We start from the raw sequence: 19,861 nt of genomic DNA, 5'->3' as shown, positions 1-19,861 counted from the left end.
CCAGTGCGTTTTCTGAAGGGCTGGTGTCAGGGGACAGCCTTGGAGCAGCGGCCGATGGAATTTGACTCATTCAAATTGTAACACTTATAGCCCACTAAGTGCCAGGCTCTGTGTGAATCCTTCACCTGGATTTTTTCACTTCATTCCCCCACCCCCACCCCAGAGAGGTTGGGACTATTAAGAACCCCACTTTACAGAAGAGGAAATTGTGAAGCTGGGATTGCTCACCAGTTCCCTGTGTCCTGTGGTCTCTGAGCTCAGCGTCATGAACACAAGCCAGGACAGCTTCTCTCATTCGCCCACCCCGTTCGGCACACAGCCGGTGCTCTCCTCGCTATTCAGAGGCCAGTATCCCTGCATCCCTGCTGAACAGACCTGCAAGGGAGACTCACCTGCCCTCTGATGTCCCCTCTTCAAGATGTCTTCCCTCCAACCTGTGACCATAACCACGGCTGCCGTTTCTGGAGCACCTACTGTGTGCCAGGCTGTGTGCTCTAGTGTCATTAATGTTAAGATGATGGTCCCAGTTTTACACAAGGAAAAACAGAGATTCAGAGAGACTGATGGGTCCGAGATCTCACACCCAAGTCCAGCTGGCACCCAGGATTCTAGCTAAGGATATTGTCTCAGCACCCCATCAACCAGACCTGCCCCAGGGCTCCTGAACCCCTCCTATGGTTGTGTACCCCCCAGACACACACTCCTCCAACCTGACATCCTTGGTGACCTCCCCCAAGAGGCCTCCTTTGATTCTCTCAGTCACTTCCAGGGCTCCTTTAATTTCTATTATTTTGTACCTGTTACTATCCTATTATACCGACAGTCTACTCACCCACTCACATATGCCCCAAGGGGTTCTCAGAAAAAAACGGTAGCGATGAGGAAAAAGCATAGCCAGAAAGTGAAAGTGAGTCGCTCAATCCGACTCCCTGAGACCTCATGAACTGTACCTGCCAGGCTCCTACATCCATGGGATTTTCCAGGCAAGATTACTGGAGTGGGTTGCCATTTCCTTCTCCAGGGGATCTTCCCAACCCAGGGATCGAAACCGGGTCTCCTGCATTGCAGGCACACTCTTTACTATCTGAGCCACTTCAAATTTTCCTCTGGGACTTAGGCCTCTAGACCTCTGGCGTCGGAAGAAGAAACCCAAACACCTGATGTAGTGCTTCCTCCCTGCCCGGCGCAGTTGCTGAAACGGCCACCAGATGACACCAGAACCCCTCGGGCGGGGGCTTGCAGTAAGGCCATGTGGCCGCCAGATGGTGGTCGAGACCGCGGCTCCGAGGACACTGCCCCGGCAAGGCGGAGCCCCGAGGGTCCGCGGGTCTTGCGGCGGTCCCAGTAGCCCCAGCGCAAGTAACCTGGACGCCAGCTGCCTCCGGCCCGCACCATGACCCAGCCAGTACCCCGAATCTCTGTGCCCGCTGCGCTGGCCCTGGGCTCGGCCGCACTGGGCGCTGCTTTCGCCAGCGGCCTCTTTCTGGGTGAGTAGCGCCGGCTTTCGGTATCCTAGGCAAAGGCCTCGAGGGGAGGCGGGCGGGCGCAGAAGCGAGGCTGACTGCGGCTGAGGCTAACTAACCCCTGGCACTCGAGACCCAGGCCCTGACCCGGCACCACCCCTCCCCGGCAGGGAGATGGTTCCCTCCTTGGCGATCCCGGCAAGAGAAGCGCCTGCTGCCGCCTGAGGACAGCCCCCTGTGGCAGTATCTGCTGAGCCGTTCCATACGGGAGCACCCGGCGCTGCGGAGCCTGCGGCTGGTTAGCAGGGACGAGAGTGGGACTGGGCGCCCAGCTTGGGCTGGGAGGCACCCACGTGGCCGTGTGACCTTGGGCTGCGGCAGTGTCCCTTTCTGGGCTTCCGGGCTCCCTAGGCCGGGCACAGTGAGCGTTCGGAGGGTCCGCCCTTGAGCCACGCCCACAGCCACGCCCCTGGGACTATAAACTTGGGGCGCAGAGGGGTGACTGGCAGAGCTAGTGCGACCTTCTCCTTCCTCGACGCAGCTGACCCTGGAGCAGCCACAGGGGGATTCCATGATGACCCGCGAACAGGCCCAGCTCTTGGCCAACCTGGCTCGCCTCATCAAGGCTAAGAAGGCACTGGACCTGGGTAGGCACACGGCCGGGGACACCGGGGACTGGAGTCACCGGGCTGTCATCCTACTCTGGTCTGAGCCTGTCCGTGTCCATTTTCCCAGGCACTTTCACAGGCTACTCAGCCCTAGCGTTGGCCTTGGCCCTTCCCCCGGCTGGGTGCGTGGTGACCTGCGAGGTGGACGCAGGGCCCCCCGAGCTGGGGCGTCCCCTGTGGAGGCAGGTAAGTGTCCCACACCTGAGCCCTCGTCAGGTCCCTGGAGCCCAACCACTCCCAGCTCCAGGAGAAGGGACATGCTGACTCTGACCCCACTCCTGCAGGCTGAAGAGGAGCACAAAATCGACCTTCGGTTGAAGCCCGCCCTGGAGACCCTGGGTGAGCAACGGAGTGGAAAGGGCCTGGGCGCCATTTCCCTAATGGGACCACTCGGCGTGAGCCAGTGACCCGGTCCGCCAGGCGGGCTTGGGCGTGACAGCCCCCCGCCACCCAGTCCGCGGCCACACGCAGGGTGGCAGGCCAGCGCCCTCGAGTACCTGAATGGCCACAGCGCCTGGGCCGGCCTGGGCGGGGGCTGCTGGCTGCTGGGGCCTGCGGACTCAGCCACCTCTGCCCCTCCTCCCCCGCAAGACGAGCTCCTGGCCGCAGGTGAGGCCGGCACCTTTGACGTCGCTGTGGTGGACGCCGATAAGGAAAACTGTACCGCCTACTATGAGCGGTGTCTGCAGCTGCTGCGACCCGGAGGTGTCCTCGCTGTGCTCAGTGTAAGGGGCAGCCCCCGGGGGGTAGAAGAGACCCTCTTGGCCTGGGTCCATCTTTTCCTCAGGCTTCTCCTCGCCGTTGCTCCAAAGCCCTGCCCAGAACAGTCACTTAAGCTCCTCCCCCAGGGATTCCAGCTGAGTTCCCGGGCTTTCCATTCTGCCCTGCTCAGTTCTGAGGTCTCCAGCTCTCGCCCCGCCTCCTGCTCAGGCTCCCCAGGCCCCGCCCCCACGATGCCCCGCCCCTCCGCAGGTCCTGTGTCAAGGAGAGGTGTTGCAGCCTAAACCACAGGACAAGGCGGCCCAGTGTGTACGAAACCTGAACGAGCGCATTCTGCGGGATGCCAGGGTCCACATCAGCCTCCTGCCCCTGGGCGACGGCCTCACCTTAGCCTTCAAGATCTAGGGCTGGTCCCTAGTGAGTGGCATCAAGGGAGGGGCCCTGAGAACCCAGCCATTACACGCCTGCTTTGAATCTGACAATAAAGTGAGGCCTGGGACACGATCTTCTTGTGCTTCAGTGGTGCAGGGAGGGAAAGCCACTTCTTCGCCAAAAGGGAACCTTTGGCCAGACATTCATCCCCTCCCTGGCATACTCCAGAGGACCCGCTGGCACTAGGGGGCTGTGGCCTGACCACAGGAGCTTCCAGCTGACTGGAGGCAAGATACTAAGTTTTAACTGACCCACCCACATGTAACTAACTGGTTAGAAACCCCAGATCCCTGTGGAGATTTACCTCCAGGGGACCGAAGGGCTGGAAGATTGGTAGAGGCCTCTTGGACTCCCTCTTTACATCTCTTCCTAAGAGAAGCAAACGAGTGAAGTTACTGTTCACTGAAGCTAGGACACTAGTGGAGAACAAACTGGCATCTGGCGGCAGGAAAGGGGCCTCGCACTGGGTACTGTTGTAGGCTACACCAATTCTGCTGGCCACGGGCCCACGTCCTCACAAAACCACCTGGCTTCACCTGTGCAGTGGAGGCCATAGTCACCACCACCTGGGACCAGGCCCCTTGACTGAGGACCTCAGTGTTGACTGGAGTATATACATTCTGTCCTCCCCAGAAGTCCTGGGAACATGAGACATGGGATCAGTGGCCAGAGGTGTGAAGCAGACAGTCCAACAGGTAGGAAGCAATTTTTAACAAGTTCCCCAGAGGGAGACAAAGAGAATGTTAGGTTTTCTTTAAGCCTATGTAAGCTGAGGGTGGGGAGGGGAGGGGAGGTGCTTCATTCTTCTGGTTTAAACCTGTTTACACCTCCCCAGTCTGTAGGAAGATCTTACCTCTACACCAGAAATGAAGATCAGGCTCATATATGAAGTGTTCTTTCCACTAAAACTGCCTCAGGCTTCAGGCAGAAATAGCATCAGCCTAGAATACAATTAGGTTTTGCCACCACAGTAGCCCTGAAGTAGAAGGAAACCTGGAAGAGGCCAGAACCAAGGCCACAGGAGCCCCATGAGCTCACAGCTGACAACTTTCATAACCCTTTGGCGTCTCGGATATACCCTGCATTTCAGACAACCCTCAGGAACCTGGTTGAAAACCTGTTTCCCTCTCTCCCGATCATAAAAGCATACTAGGATGCACATGAGTGAACAGGTCCATTCTACTCTTAAGTACAGACACTTTCACACCTAGCTTGCAGACATCTTTTCTTGTTTTCCTTCCTTCCTAGCAACAGGTCCTGCATGACTCAAAATAGACTGGTTCAAATCCCAACTTACTACCATTAAGTGTGTCTTATACAGTGGGGCACTCCAGCCAGTCCCTTAAGACAAACAGTAAAATCAGAGGGATCTTTGTGCCCCACATTCCATCTGTGTGGACAGCTTATCTGGGTTTCTCTTACCGATTCTTCTTGACCTAGAAATTTTCAGCATGTATCACTTTTGGATAATGAGTCCAAGTACTACATTTTCTTATTTGTTCTCTGTCTACAAACTATGCCACAGATCTAGTATTATGAATGTGTTGAACAAAACTCTTCTCTAACCTTCAATGATACTGTTCCAACTCTCCTCCCATCAAAACTCCCCCTTCCTACTTTTCCAACCAGAATCATCTATTAATTGCTATCATTCAGTTCAAGTTCAGATTAAGGCCAATGGCCACCTAGCTTGAAGCCACTCTGCTCACAAACTTAGGCCCAAGCTTTTCAGTGTCTACCTGGAAAGAAATGAGTTAGACCTCTCACTGGGGCCCATACAGACTGTCTGGGTACTGACACTGTCTACTCCCTATTCCACTTCCCTATACCCAGTCCCATCCCACCTAACGAGGGCCTGGATCATTTCCATAGCAGTAGCCCAAAGGGGTATGGTGTGTATATACAACCTTCAGCACCATCCCTTCATTTCTCTTCATCACTTACTCACTAATCCTTCCTGGAGTTATTAAGGATCCAATGTAATTTTATACAAATTTACAAACTGAAGACATGAAGTCATCTATATTCTTATTTTACTGTAGTCTAAACATTTTATGGAGTTATTCTCGGGTCAGAGGACTCTGTGGCACATATTTATAAAAAGAGCAAAATAAATGCTCACTGGAAAAATAAAGTACTAGCTAGATATCCTACCAGGAATATTTGACCCTAGCTGCCAAGTTTTTAACTCTGCAAATACTTGGAGTCATTAATAACGTATACTCATTTTATTCATAATTTGTAATGTTTCAGGATACCAAAAGTAGTTCTAATGATGGTTGAATATAACAAAAAATTTTAACCTTAAGACATCCACTGATCCATCTCATTCAACGGCAATATTCAACGTTAAAAGGAGCATAAAAACAAACATGCACACAGCTGCACAGTTTTCATAAATGTCTATTTCATTATTGGTGGGTAGCGCATTTAACAGTTAAATACATTTAAATAATGTATAGGTGACTGCATGACTGCAGTATTGGTAACTAGATAGACAACCAATTGAACTAGAAACCAGCTAACAAGTAACTGTCTAAATATTTAAAATACAGCTCTTGTTTAGATCATCCTTTGTTTTGATCACCTTCGGGGGGTGGGGTGGGGAAGCCTGCTGGTCACACTGGAAATATATTAAGGCCAAATCTTCTGATACCCATTTCCAGAGGTTTCTTTCAGCTGAATTAAGCCTCCAATTCCAGGGCAAGCCCAAGTTTGTGGCCTCCAGCATTAATGCTCTTCCCGTCTACCAGGGCAGACAGTGTAAGCTTCACACCTGTAAACAAAAGCAGACAACCATCATGTACCTGCAACACCTCATGGGAGTCAGCAGTCACCTCACAGCCTGTCACTTTTTCTCAGCTTGTCAGCTGACCTACAGTGCCAACCACCAGAGGGCACTTGGGATACCTGATAGACCAGGCAATTCATTTGGCACGATCCTGAGCAAGGAAAGCATCAAGTCACAGAGCATAAAAATGTTAATAAAGCTCAAACAGGAAAAAAAAAAACCAACTCAAAATAGCTCTAGAAAACACAATCATGTTCAATGCACTATCCAGACTAAAAGACAATTTGGACCCCAGGAAAGGAAAAGCTACAATTAAGACACATTCTGGGACAAGTAGGGAGATGTGCACATTGACTATATATTAGGTATTATTTTAAACTGTTCATTTCTTTACCTATGAAAACAGTGCTATAGTTATGATGTCTTTAAAGCGATGCAGTTAAAAATGTCTTACTCTCATATGTATGCTAGGGCTGGTGTGTCTGTATGTTTGCAAAATATACATTTAATTTGTAAGAATATGTGGGTAAAAAAAAGAGACAAGGATTATGTATACAGACAAGGAGAGAGAACACACAGTAAATGTTAGTAACTGGTCAGTGTAGGGAAGATGAGTGTTCATGGCACCATTCTTTTCTTCAGGTTTCAGAGTAGTCAAAGTATGGGGGAAAGGCTGCAAGTGCTTCAGAACCTTGCTAATCAAATGCTGGTTCAAGAGCCAGTGACACCGGCATCACCTAAGAGCGTGTTAGAAAGACAGAACCCCATGCCCCAGATCTATGGATTCTAGTAAGATTCCCAAAGTGATTCAGGCACCTTATTAGAGAAGTACTGCTCTGGAAAACAAGCAAGGCTCCAATTATTATGTAAAGTAAATGAGACTCTAGAGATCAAACAACCAAAGCAATGAGTGAACAATGACTGGAGAAATAAAAATTACTACAAGGCATTTCAGGCACAAGTCAAGAAAGTAAGTAACCAGTCTTGTGCTATGAAGGACAATGTTGGCATGCTAAACCATTTAGGGAAATGTCGTCATAGCTACAACTTCCAAATAGCCCAGCATTAAACAAAAAAAAGAATAAAATATTATAGCAAAAGGTAAACATGTGTTCATTGTACTTCTGTCAATTCTTCAGTATGTCTGCAAGGTTTACAAAAGAAGCTAAGAAATGAAAAGTGATTTTGAAAATACTATCAGAACAATCCTTAAAACTTACCAGGCCTCAGAGTCTGAGTATAGCCCACTCCAATTAAACTAGAGTTGTTGACTTTTGCCTAAGATAAAATGCAAAAACAAACGTAAGACAAATTTTTGAATGGAGAGACAAAGGCCCTAGGTATTTTCCTATCATGCAATCATGACATGTTCACTTTTCCATGTGAGATAATAGTTTAATATTGTATTAAGTTAAGCAAAAACCTTTTCATACTGTTCAAGGCAAGAATACCGAACTGGTTTGCCGTTCCCTTCTCCAGTGGACTACATTTTGTCAAAACTCTGCCATAACCTGTCCATCTTGGGTGGCCCTACATGGCATGGCTCATAGTTTTCTTGAGCTAGACAAGGCTGTTGTGGTCCATGTGATCAGTTTGACTAGTTTTCTGTGATTGTGGTTTTCATTCTGTCTGCCCTCTGATGGATAAGGATAAGAGGCTTATGGAAGCTTCCTGATAGGAGACTGACTGAGGGGGGAAACTGGGTTTTGTTCTGATGGGTGGGCCATGTTCAGTAAATCTTTAATCCAATTTTCTACTGATGGGCGGGGCTGCGTTCCCTCCCTGTTGCTTGACCTAGGCCAAACTATGGTGGAGGTGATGATGTGAGAGTTGGACTCTAAAGAAAGCTGAGTGCCGAAGAATTGATGCTTTTGAACTGTGGTGCTGGAGAAGACTCTTGAGCGTCCTAAGGACTGCAAGGAGATCCAACCAGTCCATCCTAAAGGAAATCAGTCCTGAATATTCATTGGAAGGACTGATGCTGAAGCTCCAATACTTCAGCCACCGATGTGAAGAACTGACTCATAGGGAAAGACCCTGATGCTGGGAAAGACTGAAGTCGGGAGAAGAGGACAACACAGGACGAGATGGTTGGATGGCATCACCAACGTGATGGACATGAGTTTCAGTAGGCTCCAGGAGTTGGTGATGGAGAGGGAAGCCTGGCGTGCTGCAGTCCATGGGGTTGCAAAGCCGGACACAACAAAGCAATTGAACTGAACTGAACTGAAGCAAAAATCAGGCCCCACTTAATTCTTATCTACTAAACTCAAATTGTCAGCAGGACACAAAACTCTTGCTATCTTTGAGGACCCTAAATTGTCTACAGAGCTCAAAATCCTAAGTACTTGCATAAAAATTGTTCTTGCTGAATCTAACACAACAAAACCACACCAGAATGTGAGTAATGGAAGTTTACCAGGCTAACTACACAACATGACATACACACCACCTTCACGATATGGCGTGTGTATAAATTTGTGACTATGACACACACCACTTTTAAGGGTCTTCCTTAAGAATCTAAACCATGCATGTTCTAAATCTCCGAATGATAAGCACTTCCTCTGAAGAAACAGACTGACTACAACTTCTTTACCTCACTTTCCTACACCTCTCATGAACAAACCTGGGTCCTGGCTGCATGTAACTAGACTGTGCTTCAGAAGATATTCTGACGGAGCACTGCTGACCAGTCCAGATCCCTACCCTCCCTGTACAATTCCACTATTTTAGGATTTTAGTCACAGACTTTCAAAGGCTACGAGGAATTCTGGAGAGCAAGACATGGTCAGAAGCTTCTAGCTCCATTCTTTCCCATTTCTAAGACCATTAAGCCACACCAGAGGCCTATGGCTGTAATGGGATCATCTCATCCCAATCTCCATGGCCTAGGCTGCCTAGGCAGGTACCTTTGCTCTTCAGCATTTTGAGCGCTATGGAAACAAAAAGGTAGCAACAAGCAGAGCTTGACATACAGGCAAAAATCACATAAACGACACTTGTGCTCACTTGGCGCTATAGCCAAGTCTTCACGAGCCTCCGATGACCACGTGAGTTAGTTATCTAAGGCAGAAATGCGCACAAGTAACCATCTTGCACCAAACGAATCAAGGGTGCTGAGTAGTTCAGTCACGTCCAACTGTTTGTGACCCTGTGAACTGCAGCCCGCCCAGCTCCTCAGTCCACGGAATTTTTCTAGGTAAGAATACTGGAGTGGGTTGCCCTTCCCTTCTTCAGAGGGTCTTCACAACCCAGGGGTCAAACTTGCGTCTCCTGCATTAGCAGGCGATTCTTTACCACTGCGCCTCTTGGGAAGCCTGCCAAACAAATCAAGAGCCCAGACAATAAAACAGCTCCTACTATTTCAGGAATCAACCACAAAACTGATGGAGCATTATGCAAGGCTTCAAGGGTGATGCTTGATTATAGTAACAGCAGCACAACTTAGGTGGGATATGCTAAATACATTTCCAAATTAATCCTCAGAAGTCATTCACTGAAACACAAGTCCCAAGCTGCATTCTTCCCATTTTAGACTGAAAGTTGCATCTTCTGCTGGTATTGAACCTGTGAGGGTGCCAGAAACATACATTTGAAAAGAACAGCAATGCAGCTACCACAGTATAGTGTGGATCCTGAGGGTTTTACTGCTAAGGTGTAGTTAGAAACAGAGAAGGGGAAAATAAATGAATCACTGTTTTGCCAATGGGAAAAGCATTCTGGGTGCTTCTCATTCTCTCTGATAACAACTCTGCTAAGAAACAAGAATGGGGTTAAAACTTAATTACCTAAACTATTAAAACATATTGTCCCCAGGAATGAAGATCATTTTATGTAACAGAAGTAACTCTCATGAAGGTTTAATTCTCATTCCAGCAAAAACAGTGCCTGACCTGTAACCAACCAACACACAGAATAGTTACTGATCTGCCTGACATTGGAGCCGGTGCTGCATACCCTCAGACACTGCACTCCCTCCTACCACAATCCACTATGACTGAAGGAAGAAACAGCAGAAAATGTCCAAGGACAGGACTAGGGTGGCCATGCAACTCAATTAACCTGAGGGAAAGGGGAGGAAGTTTCTGTAGGACTTCCAGTGCTAACGCTGGGATAGTCCCAGGCAAAGCAAAATGAGCTACCTGGACACCCTAGACAGGAGGGAAACTGAAAGACTTGCATGTCCAGTCCTGGACTATCCTTACTTCCTTCCCTCCCTAGCAGTGGACTAAGTCCTTCTCCTCTCCAAGCTTTAGCTTTTTCACCTGCAAAACAGCATGTGTACTACTGGCTGCTGAGATCAAATCAGAAGATATTTTGTAAACCATTAAAGTCAGACACAAAGTAACATAATACTATTAGTTCCCAGCAAGAATGAGAACTGCCCAGGGCCCAAAACATTGGCTTCCCTGGGCCTGGACAGGATTGGGGCTCACAGTTATCATCTATAGTATTTCAGTGGGCTTCCCAGGTGGCTCAGACGGTAAAGAATCTGCCTGCAATGCAGGAGTTCTGGGTTTAATTCCTGGGTCGGGAAGATGCCCTCGAGAAAGGAACGGCAACAGTATTCTTGCCTGGAGAATCCCATGGACAAAGGGCCTGACGGGCTACAGTCCACAGGGTCGAAGAGGGTCAGACACGAATGAGCGACCAACAGTTTCACTTTTCGTACTACTTCAGTAGCTTGGAGGTTAATTAAAACACACTCCTGTGGCCTGGATAGCAAACATCTAACACTATCTCCACAGAACACCAGCATTCCAAGCTCTAATCTCAATCTGTGTATAAACTGTGGTTCACAATTACAATTTCCAACCACAGTTACAATTTTCAACACAATCTAATAGACCCAAAGATTAAGTCCCACAATGAAAATCCCATTCTAAGCCCACAAGAGTACTTACAGAAATGGAAGCAGTGGGATCCAGTTGATATTTAGCTGCAATTCCAAAGCGAGTGCAGTTGGTTCCTGATGTCCAAGCAAGGTTTACTGAAGTGTCAAGATCTTCACATACTTTCTGATAAATTGATCCTCCAAATTCTGTACCATCATTGCTATGAGATATTTTAAATTAGTCAATCTAGACCAGACGACGTAATAATGTCTAAGGCACATGGCTGACACTATAGCATTACATTTAAATAGAAGCCATTGCTTACATGGGTCTCTAGTGTTTCACTAAAAACTTTCAAGTTTTAAAAACATGAATTGGTCAAATAAATCATGGTATATCCATTCAGCAGAATTACCACGCAGCCACGAACAATCACTAAGAATACATAACACGAACAATCACTAAGAATACATAACGCTACAGGAAAATGATCGTGATACATGAACGTAGTGCAGAAGGTTATGAAACAGTCTTTCTGGCATGTATTTTATATACACACATATAAAAAGGTGAAACATCAAAGCATTAGTAGTTAACAAAAATTATATATCTAGGTGGTGGGATTATGGACAATTCTGGTTTTCTTCTTTTACTTCTGTTACACACCAATGCATCATTTTTGTAAGGGAAAGAATTCTTTAAGTCCTTTCCACATATCCATTTACTTTGGGTTAAGAAAAAACTCTATACACTTTAGGCAATCCTGTCAAACGAGCACCTTACGCATCACAGACAATCACATGGAAGCACCAGTACAATCGGCAGAATCTTAGCTTTTTTCCCTGGCCACACTGTGCAGCTCGTGGCATCTCAGTTCCCCGCCCAGGGACTGAACTCAGGCCATGGCACTGAAAGCGCCAAATTCTAACCAGTAGACCACCAAGGAGAACCCGTCTTAGCCTCTTCCAAAACTCCCAAGCACATCAAGCCTCATGTGAAATGAACATTTACTTTACTCTCTCAGCAAAAAAATTCAGAGTAACATTTTTATACAGAGTAACATTTCTATACACTTCTGAGAGGGCACTCAAGAAATGCCCAAAGATGATCTTTTTTGGACATCAACACCACTCTGAGGTCCCACATCATAATATCCCAAAAAAGAAATACTCACACATTAGTGTGTAGCTGGAAGTCCCCAGTCCTGTAGCCCACTGCAAAGTTATTCCTTGTCAGCTTTGATTTGGCACTGTCAAAGGTCATCTGGTACCCAGCAAGCCAGCCCTCATAACCGAAGACAGCCGAACCATGGATTGCAGGCCCAGCAAAATCAAAGTCAACATCACAACCGAGGTTTATACATTCCCTCTTGTAAGAAGACTTGATTTTACCACTTTTCTTTCTAGAAAAAGAACAAACTGACTTAAAACTGATGCCAGTAAAAACAGATTTATAGACAGAGGGTACAAAATAGATTTAAATCAATCTCACTATAATGGGGAGTAGAGACATACTTCATTGTTTTATTGAAGTTCACTTTATAGTACTTCCCCACACACACGAAAATTAAGGGTTTACAGCAACCCTGCATCAAGCAAATCTGTTGGTGTTTTTTCCAACAGCATCTGTTCGCTTTGTGCCTCTGTGTCACGTTTTGGTAATTCTCACATTTCAAACATTTTTATTATTACTATCTTTGTAACAGTGATCTGTGGTCACTGATCTTTTGATGTTACTACTGAAGGCTCAGACGAAGGTTGGCATTTTAAGTATTTTTTAATTAAGGTATCAGTTCAGTCACTCAGTCACGTCTGACTCTTTGCGACCCCATGGACTGCAGCATGCCAGGCTTTCTTCAAACTCAAGTCCATCAAGTCAGTGATGCCATCCAAATTAAGGTATGTATATTGTTTTTCCCCCAACATAATGCTATTTTACACTTACTAGTCAATATTCTAGTGTAAATGCAACTTTTATATGCACTGGGAAACTAGAAAATCTGGAAGACTTGCTTTTTCACAATATTCACTTTACTACGATGATCTGGAACCAAACTTCCAGTATCTCTAAGGTATGCCTCCAAACAGGTAGCAAGATAATCATAAGAGGCTAAAAAAAGAAAAAAAAAACCCACAGCTCAATGAACTAAAAGCCAAAGGCACTTGGGGTGACTAGACTGCCACCACTATAGGAAGAATGCTTTGCAGAGCTGCTATCAGTCACAAAAACCTATTAAAAAAAAATGTTCATTCCAAGTTAGTGCCACAGTGATAAAAGGCAAATAGCTGAAGGCAAGCCAAGAACCATACTGCTCATGCTCCAAAGGCAAAAACAGAAACTTGCCAACACACGGCACCTGAATGTGTACCTTCCTTAAATACACCAAAGAAAGCTTTAAACTTAAAGCAGATAAAAATGCCCATGCTTACCCTGTGTTTGGCGAAAAGGTGGTATCAAATGTCAGTTTCAAACCTTGGCAAATCTATTTCAAGAGAAAAACAATTTTTTTTCAGTTTATTTCCTTTTTGAAACACAAAAATAAAATAATTAATACTAAAGCACATTTTCAAAATGTTACCTGGTCTTCAATAGCGATTTCTGTTCCCAGAGTGTTATCAGTGTTCCACTTTTCTGTGAAAGTCAGACCATACTCACACCATTTATATTTGGTCTCCAAGGTCCCAGTAACTTTACCAGTGTCTGTATTAGATGAACCAGATGTTGAGAATTCCTAACAAGACAATAAAAAAGTTCAGAAACTTTCTTGTAAGCCTACAATAATATACTTTCTAACTTACACAAATCCACTGAAACCCTTAGTAATTCACTAATACCTTTTTCTAGCTTCCCAAACACTCCTAACCCTCTGCTACTGAGTAAATACAAGAATGACAAACTAGCCTGTTAATTACTGACTACCATCTTGTTACTGCTGACATTTTCAACCAACGAATCAAAAGTTACTGGAATATGATTCTCAAGTGAACAACAAACTATAAAGTTTTTAAGGAAATTTCTGCTTAAGTGATTCTGAGTTTCAAAAAAAAAAAAAAAATCAGTGCGGGGAGAGGGATAGTGAATGGGTATTTTAGAACTGCTTCCAATCTACCCAATATTCAATGAAACACTAAATAGGTCAGTATGGCTAATCATAGACTCCCTCCATTAAAATCAGTTTACACACAATTTACTATGAAATGGTCCCTGAAAACCCCTAAAAGGAAAAGCACTCCACTGAAAGAATATATGACACAAAGTTTTTAATTCTTTGGTAACCTCAATATTCGGTTTTTCTGACATAGTCTTCTTCAGGTTCTACGTCTTTCCAATCATCTTTCACATTTTCAATAAAAAAAAAATTGGTGGCAGGAAATTCCTTGTAACTGGTTCATATCATCCATAATATGAACTATACTCTGTAGAACAGATAATCAGTAAAGAAAAATCTGTGCAGTGACTGATTTAAAATATATCACATAATCTTCTGTTTGTAGCAAATATAAATAACTTGCCAATCCCTAACTGTATACCAACTGAAAAGGAAGGTATAAAATGGAAAGAGCTTATCTGAAATTTAAAATCTGCTACAGATAATCCAGAAATCTAATCTTTATGAGCTCAGTATACAGGCAAGCAGTTGAACTCTTCCCAGATAAAATATTAAAATGCCTTGAGGGTTCTAATTTGACTACCAATGTTATACTCTATATGGGAAAGCCAAATTTAAAAATGGCTGATAATAAACTTTTTAGAGATAAGAAGAGAATTTCAACCTGAAATTGTGATACTTGCAGAATGCGGAAATATCCAAAACTATATCCATAGGAGAAAAGACCAATCATCTTTCACTTACAAAACATCAATTGTGTAACTGCTGCTCTGCAGTGACACAGACTCAATTCCTTAGGTCATATATACTACATAAGAGTCTTACATACTATCTCCTGAAATTACATGCTTTCATCAATAGAAACTGAGTTAAAGCTTGGCACTCAATGCCCATAGTAAAATGCACCAGATTGTGTTAGCAAGAACACTGGATATAAAATTAGGAGTCCTGATATCAAGTTCTGGCTGGCATTTACTAAATGAGTAACACTACGGAAGACACTTTTCCGGGTCTCAGTTACCACAACTTTAAAAAGTTTAAACCTCCTACCTCTGGAGGATTAAATGGGTCTGATTTTGTCAAAGTTTTGCATATTTTCATGTGCTCTACACAAAAGGATATTAAAAAGCAGAGACATTACTTTGTCAACAAAGGTCCGTCTGGTCAAGGCTATGGTTTTTCCAGTGCTCATGTATGGATGTGAGAGTTGGACGCTAAAGAAAGCTGAGTGCAGAAGAATTGATCCTTTTGAACTGTGGTGTTGGAGAAGACTCTTGAGAGCCCCTTGGATTGCAGGAGATCCAACCAGTCCATCCTAAAGATCAGTCCTGGGTGTTCACTGGAAGGACTGATGTTGAAGCTGAAACTCCCAATAGTTTGGCCACCTGATGTAATGAGCTGACTCATTTGAAAAGACCCTGATGCTGGGAAAGAGTGAGGGCAGGAGGAAAAGGGGACGACAGAGGATGAGATGGTTGGAGGGCATCATTGACTCAACTGACATGGGTTTGGGTGGACTCCGGGAGTTGGTGATGGACAGGGAGGCCTGGTGTGCTGCAGTTCATGGGGTCGCAAAGAGTCGGACACGACTGAACTGAACACAAAAGGAATGATTAAAACAATATAAAATATATGGAGCTGTGTTCTAACAGATACTTGAAATGTAAGTATGTATGAAATATCTATTCTTAACCCTGAGTGACAATGATTAATGATTCTTGAGGTCCCACCCAATAGCCCATAGACTGAGCTATGTCTATATGTATATTCATGCTGAGTACATGTCTAGGAGTGCTCAAGACATAAAATGAAGATCACACTATGATCTGGGACCAGAATTGGGTCAGATGACACCACCAGTAGAGCTTATATCTTTCACTCCTCATGAAGACACTTAGGCGTCTACATTCTGGGGTAACCTAGACATCTTTGCAATGCAGGTGAGAAAACAGAACTAGGCATTAATGGGACTACTTGGGGCCAGGTACCTATTTTAAGATCAGTATGTTTTTGAATTACATACATTAAATGTAAATTAAAACATACTGTATCTCATCAGGCTTCTCTAAACCCTTCATGTTCTTAAGTCTAATTTCATAAAATTCCTGTCCACAATAAGCCTTTCTTTTCAAACAAAGATTTTGATTTATCAAACAATCTAGTACTAGATATACTGCTCTGATTATTCCCCAGTTTAAAGTTGATTTTGTCCCTTCAGCCAGCAAGTACAATTTTAAACACTAGAACTGAATCTTCTACTTTTTTTAAGAAGGGCTTTTGTGTTTCAGTAACTTGTTTAAAAGGGGCCAACAAGTTAGAAGAGTGAACACACACAAACACCAAGTCACTGCTTTCTGTAACCTGTTCCCCTGGGCTAGTAAGTCACTCACCCACACTGAATACTCAGGCTTCCTTTCTGACCAAAGAAACCAAACAGATGTGACCAATATAAAACCCCAGAAATCCAAATCTAGGCATTAAGAAACTACAAAATTATTAATTTACGTAAATACCAATTGCATACATTAAGGGAGTTAACTACAGAAAGAATTTATCTAAATAAATAACATCCAATATGCACACACTATACCCATCCCCTAAAGAATCTCAAAAAATTTTAGGAGAAAAAAAAATTGCACAAAATTTAATTTTACTTTACTCTCTTTGAGGGAGTTTGTTAAGCAGAATTAAGACATACAAATATCAAAATATTAACCTCTTTAAAAATACTCAAATTTAAGACTCTCTAAATTCACAAAATACAACTGGAAATTTCCCCCCAAGGAGGGCTGCTAGATTATGACCATTATATAAATAATCAGTACACCCAAATTAAGAGTTATTGAATATTTTTATGCCCAGGACTCTTAAGTATTTTTCCTTTTTTCAAAAGATATTTATTTATCTATTCATTTGCCTGTGTTGCGTCTCAGCTGCAGCATACAACATCCTCTTTTTGGTTACAGCATGCAGAATCCTTTAATTGTACCATGTGGGATCTAGTTCCCTGACCAGGGATCAAACCCAGGCCCCCTGCACTGCAGACATGAAGTTTCAGCCATTGGACCATCATGAAGTCCCCCTGAAGGCTTTTCAAAGGTATTAAATGGGCTACAAAAAAGTTTAACAAGTTTCCTACCTTCAAGCTTGCAATCTTACTGAGTAAACAGAATACCACAAGACTAAGTGTCTTTTCTGAATTTCTTGTGCATGGCTAAACACATGAAAATCAGAAATCATATCTAAAGCCAAAATAAATCAAGATAAAATTCTCTTGAAATGAAATTATCTTTTGCCTCTTCTTTAAAATAAAATGGGTAGACATCTTTCAGTTATGACTATTTTATGTGTTGAAGTTACATAAAAGTTTGTCAGAACTTATCAAATGCCCAACACTCACCACGCCGCTGCACGACTTTGTTTTCACATCCAGTTTCACCAACCCAAAACCTTCAAGTAGAAAGCAAAGAAGAACAAAATGATTCTTTTGTACAATAAGATGCATACCAATGGCTGACTCTACATTAAAAAAGAAAAAGTTCACATATTTACAGGAAGATAAATATGTGTTAATACACAGTATCTAAATGAAAACAATTTTAATTATTCTATAAACTAACATGCAAAGGACAGAACATCTCCAGGAAGCTCTGCCTAGTGTGTCAATGTGTATTTGGCACCCATCCTCAAAAAGGCTTTCAAATCATTTTTAACAAAGCATGTACTAAAGAAAGCTTTTCAAACCTAAATATCAGATCAGACAATCGATTCAATTTAAATACGAGAATTGTCAACAACTTATAATACAGGCATTTACAACATTTGTCCTAAAGGCATACTGCATTTTGGGATTAATAATCTAAACAACTTCAAAAAGAGCTAAAAGGATAGGGAGGGTGGGGTATGAAACAAAATCTTCAAGAAAATCCAAATTTATTTGAAAAACCCCATAATCCTTCAGAAGTCACCACCATAAAAGCCAAAAACAGTAAAAAACAAAAAAAAACAAACACATAATTCTAGTCAACCAAGGCCTAAACTGTATCATTCAAAGTAAATAAAAGCATAATTTTTTTTTTTTCCCTTAAAGGTAAATTTCTTGAACTAAAGAATGAAAAAATGGAGAAAACTGGGATGGAGGGGGAATGTAGACTCTTACGGTACTCTTTCACCAGGAAAGTTATCTGAAGAAATTATTCATTTCACCAAGCAGTACAAACTTACACATTTTCTAGAATTTTTTAAACAGTTCTTACCAAATCCTTTGTTGAATATATCTCTGGCAGCTTTGCCAAGGTCAGCATATGATGGAGGAATACACATTGCTGGTGGAAAGAAACATTCCTGTGTTAATGTCCTTGTTCTCCCAGTCTGCCCAAAAACTAGCTTAGGACCCACTGCTATCATTAAATCCAAGCAGGCCAACTTGGTTTTTGAAATCACTAGAAGCTACAATAAAACGACAATAAAACTCCATAAGCGAGATATCAGCACCAAAGGCTTATTTCTAAAATGGATAATAACAGTTAAGTAACTATACAAACTTGAGAAACTCCCTCCAGACTTTCTATTCCTAAATTTTCAGTGTTTATAACCTCACTTCCTAGGAAGGGACTAGTACAAAAAATCGAACACATACACATATATACCTATACGTAAAGATGTATCTGCCCAAATTCACTGGAATGGGCCAATTTAACCAAATGAGTTAAAATAAAATACTAACACATGTCCCCTTCCCTCCCCCATTTATCCTTTAGTATCCACACTGAGGCCAAAGCAATATTCTAGAATGGAAAGAGAAAAGTAATTCACATTTGGGCAACCTAAACACTGGAACTTAAAAAAATGCAGCTATATATGTTTAACTCAAGCTTCTGCATCAACTAAACATCCAATACACTTTAAACATATTAATATGACACTCAAGTCCTCGGCCAATGCTATGAGGCTTAAGGGCAAGCAATCTGAGCTCGCCACACCAGCTCATTCATTCTACACAGCGCGTCCACGCCCTTAGGAGCACATGTAATGACCTTGCGCTCTCAGAAGGGTGGTTACTACTTCCTCTAAAAAAGTGACCGGCCCAATCCTCCAAAGGCTGAATCTGACAAATAACTTTTTGCTTCTGAGTTCATCAAATGCACGTCCAAAAACTGAAGGTGAATGGGGCCACAGACCAACTCCCCAGGCCTAGTCCCCCTACCCAAAATCCGTGCCACTCACACCCTCCTCCGCAGAGCCAGGAAAGTCAGACAGTGGACTGGCTACCGAAAGGGGTGAGTTTACAAGCCCTTGGAAAGCATACAAGGAAAGAAGCTGCGGTTTTCTGGTCAACAGGCTTCGGCTGCCGGGACACCGGCGCCCCACCCCGCAGAGAACCCCGCTCGACTTACGCCGCGCGCAGTTCTGTCCGTAGGTCGCCATGGCGAGGCCGTGGGGAGAGGTGATCTGAGGGAGGGACAAGAAGTGCGGTCAGCGGGGGTCAAAAGCGAATCAAGGGGCCAGAAGGGGGTCTCAGATATCGGGAAAAGGGGCCGCGGGGCAGCGCGGCCATCTTAGGGAGTCAGGGCCGACCCCGAGTCCGACTCAGGCGTCTTGCTTGGCCGCCAGGGCCTAGGCCCAGGGTCCGAGTGAGGCGGGCGTGGTGGTACCTGGTGGTCTCCGGGGGGGAAGGGAAGGCGCCGCTGCCGCTCCGCTAGCAGCTGAGGCCGTTCAGTTCGCTCGGCGTCGGGCTGCAGCTGCCGCGGCTGGAGGGCGAAGTGAAGGAGACACCGTTCCGCCCGCCGCAACCCTGTCCTCCCCCCGCCAGGACCCTGCCGCTGCCCCTGGGGCTGCCC

At 44.4% G+C, this 19,861-nt stretch overlaps 2 protein-coding genes across 3 annotated transcripts; one reads left to right on the top strand and one right to left on the bottom strand.

The window, feature by feature from the left end:
• Positions 1-1,277: 1,277 nt before the first annotated feature.
• COMTD1 (catechol-O-methyltransferase domain containing 1) lies at positions 1,278-3,355 on the top strand. The gene is given in 7 exon segments (NM_001105368.2): positions 1,278-1,487; positions 1,634-1,761; positions 2,005-2,110; positions 2,199-2,317; positions 2,416-2,470; positions 2,723-2,856; positions 3,104-3,355. Coding segments are annotated over 7 exon segments (789 nt in total). The 5' UTR covers positions 1,278-1,393; the 3' UTR covers positions 3,257-3,355.
• Positions 3,356-5,497: 2,142 nt separating this feature from the next.
• VDAC2 (voltage dependent anion channel 2) lies at positions 5,498-19,769 on the bottom strand. Of its 2 annotated transcripts, NM_174486.3 has the most exons (10): positions 19,676-19,769; positions 19,418-19,472; positions 18,278-18,346; positions 17,422-17,471; positions 13,491-13,643; positions 13,342-13,394; positions 12,087-12,314; positions 10,982-11,132; positions 7,295-7,352; positions 5,498-6,059 (listed from the first exon to the last, which is right to left on the bottom strand). In NM_174486.3, the coding sequence occupies exons 2-10, from the start codon at positions 19,446-19,448 to the stop codon at positions 5,968-5,970; spliced, it is 885 nt and encodes a 294-aa protein (NP_776911.2). In that variant the 5' UTR covers positions 19,449-19,472; positions 19,676-19,769; the 3' UTR covers positions 5,498-5,967. The 2 variants fall into 2 exon arrangements, with proteins under 2 accessions (NP_776911.2, XP_059738416.1); XM_059882433.1 differs by lacking the exons at positions 19,418-19,472; positions 19,676-19,769 and adding an exon at positions 18,909-19,026 and having other exon boundaries at positions 5,669-6,059.
• Positions 19,770-19,861: the final 92 nt, after the last annotated feature.

This window comes from Bos taurus, chromosome 28, assembly GCF_002263795.3.
Source record: "Bos taurus isolate L1 Dominette 01449 registration number 42190680 breed Hereford chromosome 28, ARS-UCD2.0, whole genome shotgun sequence".
In the NCBI taxonomy this organism is placed as follows: Eukaryota; Metazoa; Chordata; class Mammalia; order Artiodactyla; family Bovidae; genus Bos; species Bos taurus.
Note: the sequence above shows the minus strand (reverse complement) of the source record. Positions and strands in the feature narration are given on the sequence as shown.